The sequence below is a fragment of the Mytilus galloprovincialis genome, chromosome 13, assembly GCF_965363235.1.
Source record: "Mytilus galloprovincialis chromosome 13, xbMytGall1.hap1.1, whole genome shotgun sequence".
In the NCBI taxonomy this organism is placed as follows: domain Eukaryota; kingdom Metazoa; phylum Mollusca; class Bivalvia; order Mytilida; family Mytilidae; genus Mytilus; species Mytilus galloprovincialis.
Window position 1 is genome coordinate 48281188 of NC_134850.1, and position 16161 is coordinate 48297348.

The 16161-nt window shown below is 32.1% G+C and overlaps 1 protein-coding gene across 1 annotated transcript; it reads left to right on the forward strand.

Annotated features, from left to right (window-relative positions):
• The first annotated feature begins 5291 nt into the window (after positions 1-5291).
• LOC143056559 (uncharacterized) lies at positions 5292-10663 on the forward strand. Its single transcript, XM_076229662.1, has 5 exons — positions 5292-5436; positions 7207-7515; positions 8127-8285; positions 9169-9822; positions 10371-10663. The coding sequence occupies exons 1-5, from the start codon at positions 5391-5393 to the stop codon at positions 10397-10399; spliced, it is 1197 nt and encodes a 398-aa protein (XP_076085777.1). The 5' UTR covers positions 5292-5390; the 3' UTR covers positions 10400-10663.
• Positions 10664-16161: the final 5498 nt, after the last annotated feature.

The following is a 16161-nucleotide window of genomic DNA, read 5'->3' on the forward strand; positions in this document are numbered from 1 at the left end:
AGAATTGTAATTAAATATCGGCTAGGAACTAACTGATACGTGTTTCGGATGTCCTTTTTAATCTAACCATGTCATTTAAACTTATTTGAATTTATACTACTTTTAATAATTGTTCCTGCTGTTAATTGATTTGTCACATGTCTTCGTTTACGATTTTATAATTAAATACTGGTGGTGTATTACAAGGTTGTCGTATCCGACCTCCATTGTTTTGGTAATGCAAACGAAAGTGCATGTTAGGCAGCTTTAATTGACATGATTTAACACAAAATATTATTGAGTTTTATACTTGTTGAAGTTTAGTGAAAAATACATTAATTTGCCTCTGGTTATTTTTTCAAATGTAGTTTTCAGATAAGAACATATAGCATTTCAAAATTGAAAGTTAAACTTTCCCTGAAGACTATTTTAAAGGTGATTTTTCCTCGCTTTTAACTAGCCATTAAAATTATATGCAAGATTAATTAAGAATGTTTTAATTTATAAACTATAATTTAGAAAATTTAAAATATCGGACAATTTACATTTGTACTTCGTATTATATATTATATTATAAATATCGAAAACATTAAATGCATTTATTAAAAACTAGTAATTTCAATATTTCAATATTGCATTACATTTACAAATAATAATTTCTAGTATATCCATTCACATTGGTAAAACAAGGATTTGTATAGTAAGACAAACATTACTATAAAAATCCTTGGTAAAAACTAATATTTTTTAAATTGATGCGAAAATGTATGAAAGATTTTTTAATTTTTAAGATATATGAACTTCTAATGTATTACTGTGTTTATACTCACTTACCTTGAGAGAAAGTAATGTTCCTAATTTTTTTCTCTCATTTATACTATCAACCCGATATGATTTCTAATATTGCGCAATAAAATATTACATATGACTTCCTGGGCAAGAGAACATTTTGTTAAGAAGTGTTACATATCATCATTAGAATAAAGGTAATATTATAAAATGTTTACCTTTTGGTATCGTGAACGCTTTTTTACAGGAAGTATATTTTTTTTATAATAATTTTTTTCTCTAAAAATCATTTTGAAATAAGGTAAACAGCAACACGAAAATGATATATTCAGATGACTTTTGTCAAGTTTTTCGTTGCTGATAATGTCGGGGATAATATATTTTTACTGTTGTAGCGGGGGAAAGTTTATATATCTTTATAAGAAAAAGTATATTTTTATTGGAAAAAGTATATTTTTACAAAACGATGTGTGTTTTTTTATTAAGCGTATTAATAAAAAAAAAACTGTTAGTCCCTTTCGTGTAAATGTAAACACACAAGCATCGTACTGCTTTCTTTCTATTCTCTCTAAACATGTATGCCCGCATAATTATGTACCTCATTTAACTTTAACGTACTGCATTTGTTTACCTCAACTATTGTAATTTTATTTATAGTGTATGCTTCTCTGTAAACTTGTATTTAGTTTTTAGAGAATAAATTTAAGCATCGATTTATATTTACAGTCAATTATCAATTAATTCGTTGTGTATTTATCATAATCATCATAATTATATTTGCAGAAATACTTATAGAATATGTGAATTTTTTTATTAGGATGCTTTGTCTCATGTTTCAGCGGATGGTATTGAAAAGATAACGGTCTGATTAACGCTTAAAATTGTTATTCTATTCCACAATAAGTTTAACTGAGAGAAAAGTGTTTGTTATTTGCGATATAAAAACATGAAGCTTTTATTTCTACTTTAAATTCAAATTAAATCTAATGTTTTTACTCCTTTTTTACCATACATATCCTTTTGCATTTTTTAAAGACCTAGTTGTTAATTTCTACCTTAAAAATTTAATATTGTTGAGCATTGTTGGATACACGACTTTAATACTATACTGATCATGATTAGAGCTACAAAAGAAAGAAAAAAAACGTATTACATTGATTAAGATATCTTGAAGAGAAAACAATAAGGCAATATAATTCAAATTAAACGTAGTTTCTCTGCATTTTCTATTATGTTTCAATATGCAGTTTTTAAATTAGATTAATCAATACCAGAGCCAGAGATCGGGATTCTGCGGGATGACGGTTTACTGGTGTACGTTGAGATGGGGAGGGGTTTTTCGTCTTTCTCGATACGTACAAGTTTAGTTATTTACTTTAATATTTAAGACACTTTCATATAGAGAAAAGGTTTTATGTCTAAATGATTGTAATATTTCCCCTTTAATTTCGATAGAAACAAATATTTTTTGAAGACATTAAAACAGGGGTCTGGGGCGCAAACTTTTACATTGAAATCTTCTTATATATAGGAATCCTAATAAATCCGGCTGTATTTTACATCTTCAGAGGTCGTTTACTAGGAGCGTATTTGTGTGTTATCAATAAAGGTCGTTCACTAGGAAAGCCAGAACCCAAAAGTTCCAAAATGTTAGGGTGAAGAGGTGAAATTTTACTATGTGTCATTAACTTTACGAAAGTTTCATTCCTAGGAGATATGTTCTAAAGATTGTAATGCTAGCACTAGACTTGATCCTTAAATACTCCAAACAATTATTCAGTAGAAAAAAAAAGCTTACAGGGATGAACCTAGTTATCATATACGTCGCTTTCCACACCTTCGGTTAACACTCGTAGGTCCCTTAAATATAAATACATGTATGTATTATGATCTAGTAGTTGGACAACTATCAAATCATAATATTATTGGATCAGTGAAGATTAGCCAATTTCATTGATAAATGTATTCGTTTGGCAAATGAGATAGTAAATATAGATTATCACTTTTTTAAATGTTGTTTGGTGGTGATTTTTAAGCATTTGACGAGCGATTGATGAACAGAGAAACGAACTATAATATAACAAAGGCAATGTTCCTGACTCGGTACAGCTGGTGTGGTTCAGAGACGTGTCTCGTTTTTTATATAGATTTTCCTGTTTGAATTGTTTTACACTAGTCATTTTTTTTGTGTATTTTGTGGACCTTTATAACTTGCTGTTCGGTGTGAGACAAGGCTCCGTGTTAAAGGCCGTAAAATAGACCAATTCGCAAAGTCAGATATAACTATGCTGGCCATCAATGTAACAGTATGCAAATTAGAACAAAGAATTATAATCAGGGAGTCAGAAAGAGCGACACCATATCCAAAAAATAACTCTCCCGAGTTGGTCATTTCTGCTTTTTTCCAAATTATAGTCTGCTTTGCGGAAAAAGTACCAAAAAACTTATCTAAATAGGGGTAAAACCATCGTGCATTAGAAAACCATAAGTTGATGAAAGCCCTATAAACCTATTAACTATTTATTACACGACTTTAAACTAAAAGCAGATAATATTTTCTAAACTATGCACCTGTCCTAATATAAGTAAGGAGCCTGTTGTTCAGTGGTTGTCATTTGTAAGTGTAGATCATAGTAGATTCTTGTTTTTTTTATGATAGCTTGTCCTGTTTGAATTGTTTTACACTAGTCATTTTGGTGTCCTTTATAGCTTGCTGTTCGGTGTGAGCCAATGCTCCGTGTTGAAGGCCGAACTATGACCTATAATTGTTAACTTTTTATGCACATCAGTCATTATTATATGTGATTGGAATGGAGAGTTGTCTCACTAGCACTCTTCTTATCTATATTGCCATTACAACTCTTTTTTGAGTTTGTTATTCCATCCATTTTCCCATTTTCTATTAAAAAAAACGGACAAGTAAGTAAGTAAGTAAGTAAGTAAGTAAGTAAGTAAGTAAGTAAGTAAGTAAGTAAGTAAGTAAGTAAGTAAGTAAGTAAGTAAGTATTCAGATATTTAACAACTTTTTGATCGTCACCAAGTTTGGCTAAAATTCGCAAAATGTCTTAAGGGACTTATCATTTTTTTTATCTGGGAGGTTGGGCTGGTCAAAATACAGGGGGGAATCAATGTTTTTTTCTGTATGTGGAAAAGGGAGGTTCATATTTTTTTTATGAATTCAAAGTGGGGGAATCAACATTTTTTACACATTGAAATAAGTATTTCGCATACTTCAAGAGACAAAATGTCAAGAATAACATAACAACAGTCAAATCGAAATATATCTTTAACACCATTCATATACAATTAAGTAAGACATCATTAATAGTTTGAGAGAAACCAAGTATAAATCAAAATAAAATCTACAGTGATGTGTGCAAAATTTGTCCAAAAAAACGAATCACCCCCGCATCATGAAGGAATATAGCTTATAGCATTAAATTATCAAATAAATGATTAGAATATTATTCTAATCTGCCAACAGACAGTTGAATATTGATACACAAGATGATTCTGAGATGATGAACACAACTAATGTATCTTTTTGTTTTAATTATAAGATGCCTTTGGTCCATTTTTACCTCTAACTCCCTCAAAATATTTGTACTTTTTAGGTCAATAAATCAAAAAATTTTAGGTTACTATCACACATTTATGTATAAAATGTGACAATAAATGAGTAATTGAATTGTTTTAGCGGAGAGCATGAATTATCCATATAAAAGTTAAGCGACTCAATTGAGGTTTCAATATAAAGGCCTTACGTAAAAAAAAGTTTATGCAGCGTTTAAGAAAGGGACATATAATAGATTCCTCTTAGTAAATAATGTGTTGTTACCGTTTCAAAATAATAAAAAAAAAAACAAAAAAAGCACTGGCTTGCTCTACCTTCTTATATTGATGGAAGAGCCATATTTCAAGACAATTTTCCCTCAAATATGTTTTAGGACTCAATCCACTGAGAATATTTCATTTTCAAAAATTTCGTGACATAGCATGGGGAGGGGGGTTTCGGAGGGGTCTCGATCTCGAATTCCCGAGCTTAAAAGCATGAAATCCCAAGGTACTGAATTTAAAGAATTCGAAAACCCGACATCCCGAAATTCAAAAAAAGAATTCCTGGATCCAAAAAGGATCAATCCCGAGCTTAAAAACACCTTATCCCGACGTCCTGAAAAAGGTCATGCTCCCCTCAAACATGATAAGTTTTTGCATGTTAAAAATTTGGATTGTTTAATAGAGGGGGGATCAAATTTTTCAAATGTTTTTCTTTGGGGGAATCAAATAAAAATAGTGAAATATTACAGGGGGTGGTTAAGAAATTGTTTATGCTTGATTTCAAAATGACCAGCCCCCTCGCTCCCAGGTAAAAAATGATAAGTCCCTAAAGAGGAAGATGCTTTAGAAAAAAGACGGACGACGGATGCCTTGTTATAAATAGAATTTTAGCAAAGGTCCACAAGGCCAACCTGAATCAGGTGAGGTAAATCGTTTTTGCAGTATGAAACATCGTACGATTTATTGGGTTAGATTAGATACATACATATGTAAAAGTGATCCTATGTAAAAGTGATAACCTTTATTGAAATTGTTGTTTCCGAACTGACCATATTTACGGAGACATGGAGTTTTCTATATTTTGCATTGCCAAGGTTATCTATCTTTGTGGTAAGAAATTGTATTTTTTCTATTAATAATTTCTTTGTTATCTTTATCATGATCTATAAAACTTTATAAAAAAATATCTAATATATATGATTGCAAATTATAACTTTGAATATAAGTAAAACTAAGTACGATATGGGTCACTAAATGTGTACATTCATCCAAGTGTATGCTTAACAAAATATCTCCCGCAGCGAACAACATGTTCAAAACTGTATATAATGTACTTTGGTACTATAAATGGTGCATGATCATGATGATGTTGTATGCAGTATTCTAAATTTTAAAAGTTTTAAAAAAAAATAGCAACGTAGTGTTAATAAATTGCATTGTGCATAAAAATAAATAATTTTCAAAATGTTTCATTCTGTTCCTCTTAATTAATTTTGGATATAATAAAGGCATCCGATTTTTAATTTTTGTTTACTAGTAATTTTTTGGGGTACCCTGTTAAAGCACATACCAATATAAAATTGAGTTATGCCGCTTTTTCCAACGATTATCACATTAAATGATAATCTAACAAAAATGGGGGAAAAACACAATTTTTAAATTTTAGTCGCCTCAGTCAGGAATATGACAGTAGTTGTCCATAATGGTCGTTTGATATGTTTTATTATTTGATTTTGTCATTTGATTAGGGACTTTCCGTTTTGAATTTTCCTCGGAGTTCAGTAATTTTGTGATTTTAATTTTTTTTTCAGTATATCTTTCAAAATTAATAAGACTGTTAAAATAAGATACATCATTTATCATGAACGAACGATCATTCGAACGGGATAGGAAAAACTGATTTAAGCCAAACAAAAGCACGCCAGTAAAAATAGTCAATACTGAGTATTATTGGTTGTAGACCATTTATATACAATATTGTAAATCATGGTTACGCGTTTTGGAAAAAAAAATGCATTGAAGGACATCGTTAATCAAAATGAAAAAAGATATCATGGTTGTATTTTTAAAAAAGGCTTCGGTCTTATTTATGTAGATCCATATTCGTTATCTTGCAGGGAAACTCAAAACATTTGTCAAACTTCATCAAATTTGTAGTGTGAACCATGTCTAGATATTTATCATTTTGTAACCTGATGAACAACACCATATACAGCTGTTTAATGCTCAAATAACATACACATGACGCATTGTATTGTAAATGTTTAGTAAAGATTGAAATATGTTTAGTAAAGATGGAAATATGTTTAGTAAAGATGGAAATATGTTTAGTAAATATTGAAATATGTTTAGTAAAGATGGGAATATGTTTAGTAAAGATGGGAATATGTTTAGTAAAGATGGAAATATGATTAGTAAAGATGGGAATATGTTTAGTAAAGATGGAAATATGTTTAGTAAAGATGGAAATATGTTTAGTGAAGATTGAAATATGTTTAGTAAAGATGGAAATAGGTTTAGTAAAGATGGGAATATGTTTAGTAAAGATGGGAATATGTTTAGTAAAGATGGAAATATGATTAGTAAAGATGGGAATATGTTTAGTAAAGATGGAAATATGTTTAGTAAAGATGGAAATATGTTTAGTGAAGATGGAAATATGTTTAGTAAAGATGGAAATATGTTAAGTAAAGATTGAAATATGTTTAGTAAAGATGGAAATATGTTAAGTAAAGATTGAAATATGTTTAGTAAAGATTGAAACTATAAGAAGGACCATTGAGTAATAAATTCATGTAAAATTGTCCATAACACTAAATGCGAAACGCATTATTAAAAAATAGTTATATAGTTTTGTATTATTATTATATTTTTGGGCAGGAATTTTCAAGTTATCATGGAGTATGCCCTTGTCATATTCGACATACAGCTGTCCTTCGAATATCAACACTGGCAATAGACATTTAGTATTTGAGAAAGTCTGCTACGAGTTTGTTTTGAACCGGAAGGAGTATTGGGATGGCGCGAGACATGATTGTAACAACAGAGGTGGTGATCTGGCTCTGGTAAAAAGTTACGATGTCCAATATTATCTGCAGACGACACTACAGAAATTAAATGTTGGTAAACAGGCAGTTTGGATTGGACTAAACGATAGGCACCGTGAAAAACACTTCGTATGGGTGGATGGTATGTTTTGATATATATATAAGACTTCAAAATAAAAAATAATGTATAGGCCGTTACCTTAGACTATTAGAAAGACATGGAGGCAATAAAAAAATCTAAGATGGCAAAATTGAATTAAAAAACAATCGTCAAAAAAGAGATTTAGTCGTATTTTTCTTAAAAAAAACAACCAATGTGTGCTTTTATCAAAATTTGTTTAATGTAACCCCTAATATGTAGTCTAAAAGGCCAGACTAAAAACTAAGCAAATAAAATCAGGATCCCGAATCCAAAAAATAGTAAGAAAATAGAAAAGAAATAAACTGAATTCTGAATCTGCATGTTAAATGACTTAAATAAAGATACGGAAGTTTGATTGGTGGTACAAACTGAATGACTGAAATACGTTCTCTTGCTTGGTCTATTATTTTCAAAAGAGAAAAAAACAGAATTAGTCCCAAAGATGTGATAAAATGTAAATGATAAACTAGCTATAGGTAGAAAGGCATGGGATTTTAAAATATGTATGAAAAATGCATATGGGTTGTACGGAAATAGTGTTATTATTTCAACCTTAAAATAAATGCGTTTTTCATTCCAACATAACAATTAAGTGTATGATTTTATTTTAGGATCGCCCCTATCCTACAGTCATTGGGCAGTACATGAAGGCAACGGAATCTTACACCTTACACAAGATTGTGTACAAATACACATGGGAGACCACGGCTTGTGGCATGATAGGGAATGCCACTTATGGCCTAATAAATTCTCTTACATTTGTCAGTTTCGTAAGTATTATATTAATCGTCAATGTACATTATTTATATTTGACACCTTATTTAAAAATAAATGTCACGTCTGCAAATTCTCATAAATTTGTGTCTAGTTATAATGTTATAATTGTTTAGATAAGAGCTCTCGAGTGTTCTTCCACTCGCTTTTCGCTATAAAAAACAAACAAGATTTTTTTGGTTTTCTGTGTCGCCGGGTTGCTGTCATATTGCTGTATACCCTTAACCTCCTTTATTCATGCTGCATGTGGGTTTTTTATATTAGCTTTTCCAATTGAAAAACGATCAAAAGCTCCGTTTTCATTTCATTGTTGTTTTTGTTTTGTTTCGAAAACTAGAAGTGTTTTCATTTTTCATTACATTATTGACAACAGATTAAAAAACAGTCTTTGCTTTTAGGTACGAAATAAAGTGAAAATGAAACTGCTATCTCATCTCCTACTTTTATCCATTCGGAACTTCAACCAATGACGTGACTTTCTTTCAAAACATCAGTGGAGGATCCAGAAATTTTCATACGTGGGGCCCACTGACTGACCTAAGAGGGGGCCCTCGAGTCACGATTCAGTGATTCCCTATATAAGCAACCAATTTTTTTCCCAAAAAGGGGGGGGGCGTGCCCCCTGCCCCCCCCCCCTTAAATCCGCCTCTGAACATGGGATACGAACAATGCAACTATATCAATGGTCAATGATAATCTGAATTTGTAAATACATATAGTATGAATTCAATGTCAATAATCTTTATATTATATACATTTGGGTTGCTTATTTGCACAACATTGAGGACAAAATGTCATTGTGGCGAGTAGTTTCAAAAACCAATTTTACTCTTGATATCAATATGTAAGTATAATAATTATTCGTATTTTTCATTTTAGCTACGGTAGAAACCGTACACACAGTTAAACCCAAAATGCCAACGACAACAATCCCATCGACTACTATTCCGACCAAATCATCGAGTACGACAAAACCATCGACGACAACACTTCCGCCTACGACAAAAACACTTCCGCCGACAACAACAACACTTTCGCCTACGACAACAAGACTTTCTACCACAACAACGTCAAAACCAGAAACCGAATACCCTTCTACAACAACACAACTACCCGAGAAAGAATATCCGACTACAACAGAACAATTAGCGGAACGAGAGTATCCTATAACAACAGAACATTTATCCGAGAAAGAATATCCTATTACAACACATTTGCCAGAGAGAGAATATCCTAAAACAACAACACATTTGCCAGAGAGAGAATATCCTATTACTACAACACATTTTCCTATTCTTTCAACACAATATCCAATTCCAACGACAATTTTACCCGACCGAGAATATCCTCTAACAACAACGCCAGAACCTAATCGAGAATATCCTGTTACAACAACTCATTTACCCAATCGAGAATACCCTATGACAACCAAACATGTACCCGACAGAGAATATCCTATTACAACAACACAGTTACCATCCATGCCTGATAAGGAAAACCAAACAAAAAATAGTGGGAACGGACATTTTCTCAGTAAGTTTCAAGCCAATATTCTGCCCTGATAAAAATATAAAAATAAGAAGATATTATGTCACATGACATTAAATGACAAAGACGTGTAGCAACTACAAAGATGTTTTTACAAACTTACTTTTGGAATTTCGGCCGATTTTTTGTAACAAAATGTTTTTGCCATTTTTACGTTCTAAATTGCAGGTTTGATTTCGGTTTTTAACAAATGCCTAGCGGCAAATATTTGTAGCATATTCGAGACGAGTATTCGTCTTGAAATTTTTTAATATATTCCATGTTTTTTACACGTCTTCTAGGTTTTCCATGACAGCTCGTTTTATTCAAAACTTTAGTAGACTGGAATGACCAAAAACTAATATGGAGATATATGTTATTATTAAGACCACAGATGTCTTTAAGTTTATTGTGTTGTTAAGGTTGTTGTCTCATATAACTTTCCGCTTTAACTACTTTTATTGCTTTCTATGTAGACGATTTTTTTTTATATTTATTGATTAGGTCTGTTCTTAATGAAGTAAAATAGTCTTTCTCTTATTACTCTCTTTCAGCTCCGGCACCAGAAGATGTTAATGTATAAAGTTGGATTCGGACGTGATATAGATTGTATGTTCAGAAGCAGGTCACTTTCTTGGTTTAGATCGACGCCTTCGGCTTGTAGGTGTTATAACTACTTTATTCGTCTCAACTCGGCCGATTCCGTAACCTCATTTTACGGATAGAAGGAGAGTACCGAGGATTGCCGAATGATAACTACTTTTTGATCTGTCGAATTGTATGATATTGTATATTTATTTATTATTTTAGAGCTGTTATTTCTGTATTGAATATAAATTTAAACGTATGTGTTTTGATATCTTTGACTTTCAAGAATCTACGTACTACCATGAAGATGGTTGTTTACACAATTATAAGGACTGAATGTAATATTTTTTTCTGTCTATGAAGAAATAACATCCGAACTGTAGTGCACAAAGATTATTACATTGGTTGCAATGAATTACATTGATTTCCCAGTTAAATAAAAACCGATAATTTCACACGTGAAATAAACGTGGTTATTTCACTCACTGACGTCATACAACAATAGGCGTTGGCAAGACATTGATAACGGCGTATCAAAACAAATTGTAAATGCGTAGAAAAAAGATATAGTTCCTTACATGTTTTACATTAATTTCTTTAAAAAAAAAAGACATTTGCCAATGTGATAAAAAAAAAAATAACTAATTAAAGAATTCAAATATCGAAAAATATTCAACTCGTGACCGAACAACACTGATAATTAACTCATGCGCTACGCGCATTCGTGATTTAATGTGTTGTTCGGTCACTCGTTGAATAAATTAAATAAATTGAATAAACTCGGGTATAAATTATGTTAAAGTGTGCACCACTTTTTTATGTTATTTCGAATAGACAGAAAAAATATTACAGTTATTTCTTATAATTTAATTCTAAATTCCATTTTGAAACGGAGTAAACCATGAAAAAACGTTGATGACGTCATGGTCAAATGACTAAATTATGTCTATGAGCTGATAAACAAAACAGCGTCAGCCAATCAGAAGACGCGTTACATCCACAATTAAATTATTCAACCATAGCCATAGACAAAACGACGTAAGCAATTCGAGCGAATCCCATATATCATAACAGTACGCTATTAAGGCCCTGACAGCAAATTATAGAATAATTCAAAAGAGAAACAATCGGCTTGATTTATCATTAAACAATAAACGAAAAACAAAATATGACAGAAAGCAACCAACAACAAAGACTGATTTACAGGCCCCTGACTTGAGACCGTCACATACAGAATGAGGAATAGTTAAACATGTTTGCGAGCGTTCAATCCAGTGGCGGATCAAGAATTTTTCATAATCGGGGTCCCACTGACTGCCTAAGAGGGTGCCCGCTCCGGTCATGCTTCAGTGTAAAAGCTATTAAAGGGGCTTGACTTATCAGGTCAGCCTGAAGTGCAAACAAATACTTATAAAAAGACAAACTGAGACACCAAGTACCGATAAAAAATAATGCATATTCTTAACGAGAACAAAATGAATAATAAATCAAATCATGTTGGTCAATAAACAAAGTTTGAGGGCCTAGAAAATTGATCGACTGAAATGAGGGGCAGGGCATTAACATTGAGGATAAAATTGGCTTTGCAGTAGGTCAAAGACCTTCCCTGGAAATAGTTGTTTAAACGGATTGATTAATAGTCCACATTCTGGAGTCAATTTCACAAAAATACTAAGATTGATCGAAAACATACTAAATCGTTCATGACTTACGATCAATCTTAATCGGAAAGTTTTTTTTTTGTGAAACTGACTTCTGAACTGCCGTGAATTTATACATCCAACAAGATTTTTTTTTAAGAACGGTATCCATTAGACCATATTTCTACTCTCCTATTGAAAATTACGGATTAGAATTGCATTTTCAAAAATGGCACAATTCTTATTCCATCACTTTCATTTCCTGTTTCTGCCCAAAATAAAACACAAAATAAAGACTTAGTAGAAATTACTATTCAAGGGCAGTAACTCCTATAGATTAAGGTTACTGACAATTTCTATCTTGTTGACCAATTTGTAGACACTGTCTTGAAGAACAATTAAAATTTATTTTTGTCTAAACAACAAAAAATGGTAAGCATTCGTAATTTGAAGGCTATGTTGATTTGATTTTTTTGGGGGGGGGGGAGGGGGGATCTTAATAGAAAAAACAAGGATATACAGCAAAAAAAAACACAAAGGCTTTTATTGCTGATCTTCATCTCAAAATCATAGTGAGACCTTCAACACGGAGCAAAAACAACACTCACCTCACTGCAAGATTGCAACGGCCGCTATATATAGCAACGGCATGAGCAGAATCCTTAGCAAAAATAATTTGTATATCTATACTATTAAACGAGAAGACCTCATTTTGGGTGTCGCTTCTCTTCTTTCCACAATAAAGTAATCATCATGCCTCTGTGTCCTTTAGGTACAGTGCATAGTAGTATTTGTCATCCATTTTTATGATTATTCAGATTGAGTTATTTTGGGAGAAAAACAAGAAAAAACGCATCCGGATATTGAGTCCGTCATTGGGCGAAATTTTAAGTTATATTAGACTTCCGGTTTGCGTTTTTCTGTATTTGAACATACATATACTACTAAAGTATATTTTCTATCTGCTATCTTTTTCAAGTTTACTATCCACGGCGGTCATCATCTATACTATTAAACGAGAAGACCTCATTTTGGGTGTCGCTTCTCTTCTTTCCACAATAAAGTAATCATCATGCCTCTGTGTCCTTTAGGTACAGTGCATAGTAGTATTTGTCATCCATTTTTATGATTATTCAGATTGAGTTATTTTGGGAGAAAAACAAGAAAAAACGCATCCGGATATTGAGTCCGTCATTGGGCGAAATTTTAAGTTATATTAGACTTCCGGTTTGCGTTTTTCTGTATTTGAACATACATAAACTACTAAAGTATATTTTCTATCTGCTATCTTTTTCAAGTTTACTATCCACGGCGGTCACAGAGTAAACTTAAAAGAGAGAGAGTCTGTATAATATAGAAATGACCGCCGTGGATCGATTAGTAACCTGTGAATTGAAAGTAAAAAGCAAATACACTTTATTTATAGTAATGAATGTTCATTATATACAGTTAAGCGCTAAAAGTATGCATGTGTTGTTAATGTTAATACAAATAACAAAAATGGGAACTTTTCAAAAATAAAGGAGGAGCAGGGCTAAGAAAACAATTGTCCTGTCCCAAAAGCACCTGACTTTTGATACCTTTTATGAAATTCTCCATCAATTAAATCTTTTACAAAAATTCATTATAACAACAACAAAAAAAGAAGGTGTGGTATGATTGCCAATGAGACAACTCTCCACAAGAGACCAAAATGACACAGAAATTAACAACTATAGGTCACTGTACGGCTTTCAACAATGAGCAAAGCCCATACCGCTATAAAAGGCCCCGAAACGCAATGTAAAACAATTCAAACGAGAAAACTAACAGCCTTATATATGTACAAACAAATGAACGAAATAAAAATATGTAAGGCTTAGACATAAACAAACGACAACCACTGAATCACAGGCTCCTGACTTGAATGTTCTTAATATACTAAATGTATGTTCATATTGAAATTAATAGAAAACAAAAAAAATGGGAATTTGGCAAATAAAGGAGGGATAAAAAAAAACACACATTTTCCTGTCCCCAAGTACCTATGCCTTTTGATACTTTGCCTGAAATTCTCCAGTTATTACATCTTTTGCAAAATTCTTCCTACAACACTTTACATACTTTCAACCATGCTCTGATTGCCCGCGATTTCGCGGGTGTTTTCTAGTAGACTTTGTAAAATGAAACATCACTGAATCGGGCCCATTAGAAAAATAACATACTCAAAAGAAGTACATATTTATACAACAAAATAGTTACTACGCATAGGTGTAAATCTGTTGAAAATATTTTTAGTCATTACGGTATTTTTGTCTTGTCTTGCTATTTCTTGTTGTTCTCGTTGTTTTTTTTAATTTCTATAGTTTCGCAAAAGATGGACACACATCATCATTACAGGGGTTACTTCTTTTTAGGACCGACACATAATTGGCTATGTTAACCTATAAGAGATCTTGTCTTGTAGAGGCTAAAAAATGTTAGTACGTAAATTTTTCGTAGGATTTTGGGGTGTAAGTGGTAAGGGAATTTGTGCTAGACTTACATAACTTGCATAACGATCATCTCAATGGTTTACTGGGGCAAAAAACAGGATTTTTTCTTCGCCCCTTCGGCAGTTAAACCCTTCCTACAGTCTGTTGCATTGTATGCACTTGGTGGATTAAAGCGCAGTCATGTCCGGTCAATAAATCCTATGCCTGCCAAAGGGTAGGGTGTCAAGATCTCCGTATGTTTAAAATCCCTTGCAATAATTATACGAAGCGTCCGAAGGTAGCCTATAGCATTTAAAAAGTCAGAATGTGAATATATATGTTCAAACTCTTTTAGGTCATTTTTTAGTAGCAATAAACAAAAAAACTATGTCAATTGGACATGCTTTGATACTATATCTGCTCTTGAATTTTTACTAGATAACATTTTTGTTCGCTTTGGAGATTCCGTATATCGTCAGGTTATCGGAATTCCAATGGGGACTAACTGTGCACCACTTATTGCGGACCTGTTTTTGTATTGCTATGAGTTACAATTTATGACAAAAATCAGCAAAGACCCATCGAAACAACATCTGATACACAAATTTAATAATACTTTTAGATATCTGGATGATATTTTAGCTCTCAATAATGACGACTTCAGTATGTATATTAAAGAAATTTATCCTGTTGAACTTACTTTAAATAAAGCTAATACTAACAATGACCACTGCCCTTTCCTCGATCTTGATATATATATCATAAACGGAAAGCTTAATACTAAAATGTATGATAAAAGAGATGATTTCTCATTTCCTATCGTTAATTATCCATTTTTAGATGGTGACGTTCCCTTGTCACCATCTTACGGAGTTTATATATCTCAACTTGTACGATTCTCTCGTGTATGTAACAATGTTTTAGATTTTAACGAGAGAAATTTATGTATTACTGAAAAATTATTACACCAGGGTTTTCGATATCACAAATTAGTCAAAACATTTACTAAATTTTATCATCGGTATAAGGACATCATTCGTAAATATAGCTCAACATGCAGACTTCTTATACGTTCAGGTATTTCACATCCAATATTTTATGGAAATATTCTTTATAAAGCACAAAAATGTCAGTATTCGCCTCAGAAGCTAACAAAACCTTTAAATAGACTTATTAAGAAGGGATATAGTTACGATACTGTTGTCAGGTCATTAAAGATTGCATATTTTGGCGTTAATATTGATTCACTTATAGGGTCTTTGCATCGGAACTAAACACATTTATTCTTAATAAACCAGTTGTTGGTATGACACGGGTTATGTTCTTCTCATATATGTTATGATGGTATGATACTAAACCCCTCACAGGGAGGATTGTGCCTGATATTCATATGATGAAGACATAATTTTTCAATCAGTTTAATTGAGGTCCGGAGCTGGCATTTCAGTTAACTGCTAGTAGTCTGATGTTATTTATGTATTATTGTCATTTTGTTTATTTTCTTTGGTTACATCTTCTGACATCAGACTCGGACTTCTCTTGAACTGTATTTTAATGTGCGTATTGTTATGCGTTTACTTTTCTGCATTGGCTAGAGGGTATAGGGGGAGGGTTGAGATCTCACAAACATGTTTAACCCCGCCGCATTTTTGCGTCTGTCCCAA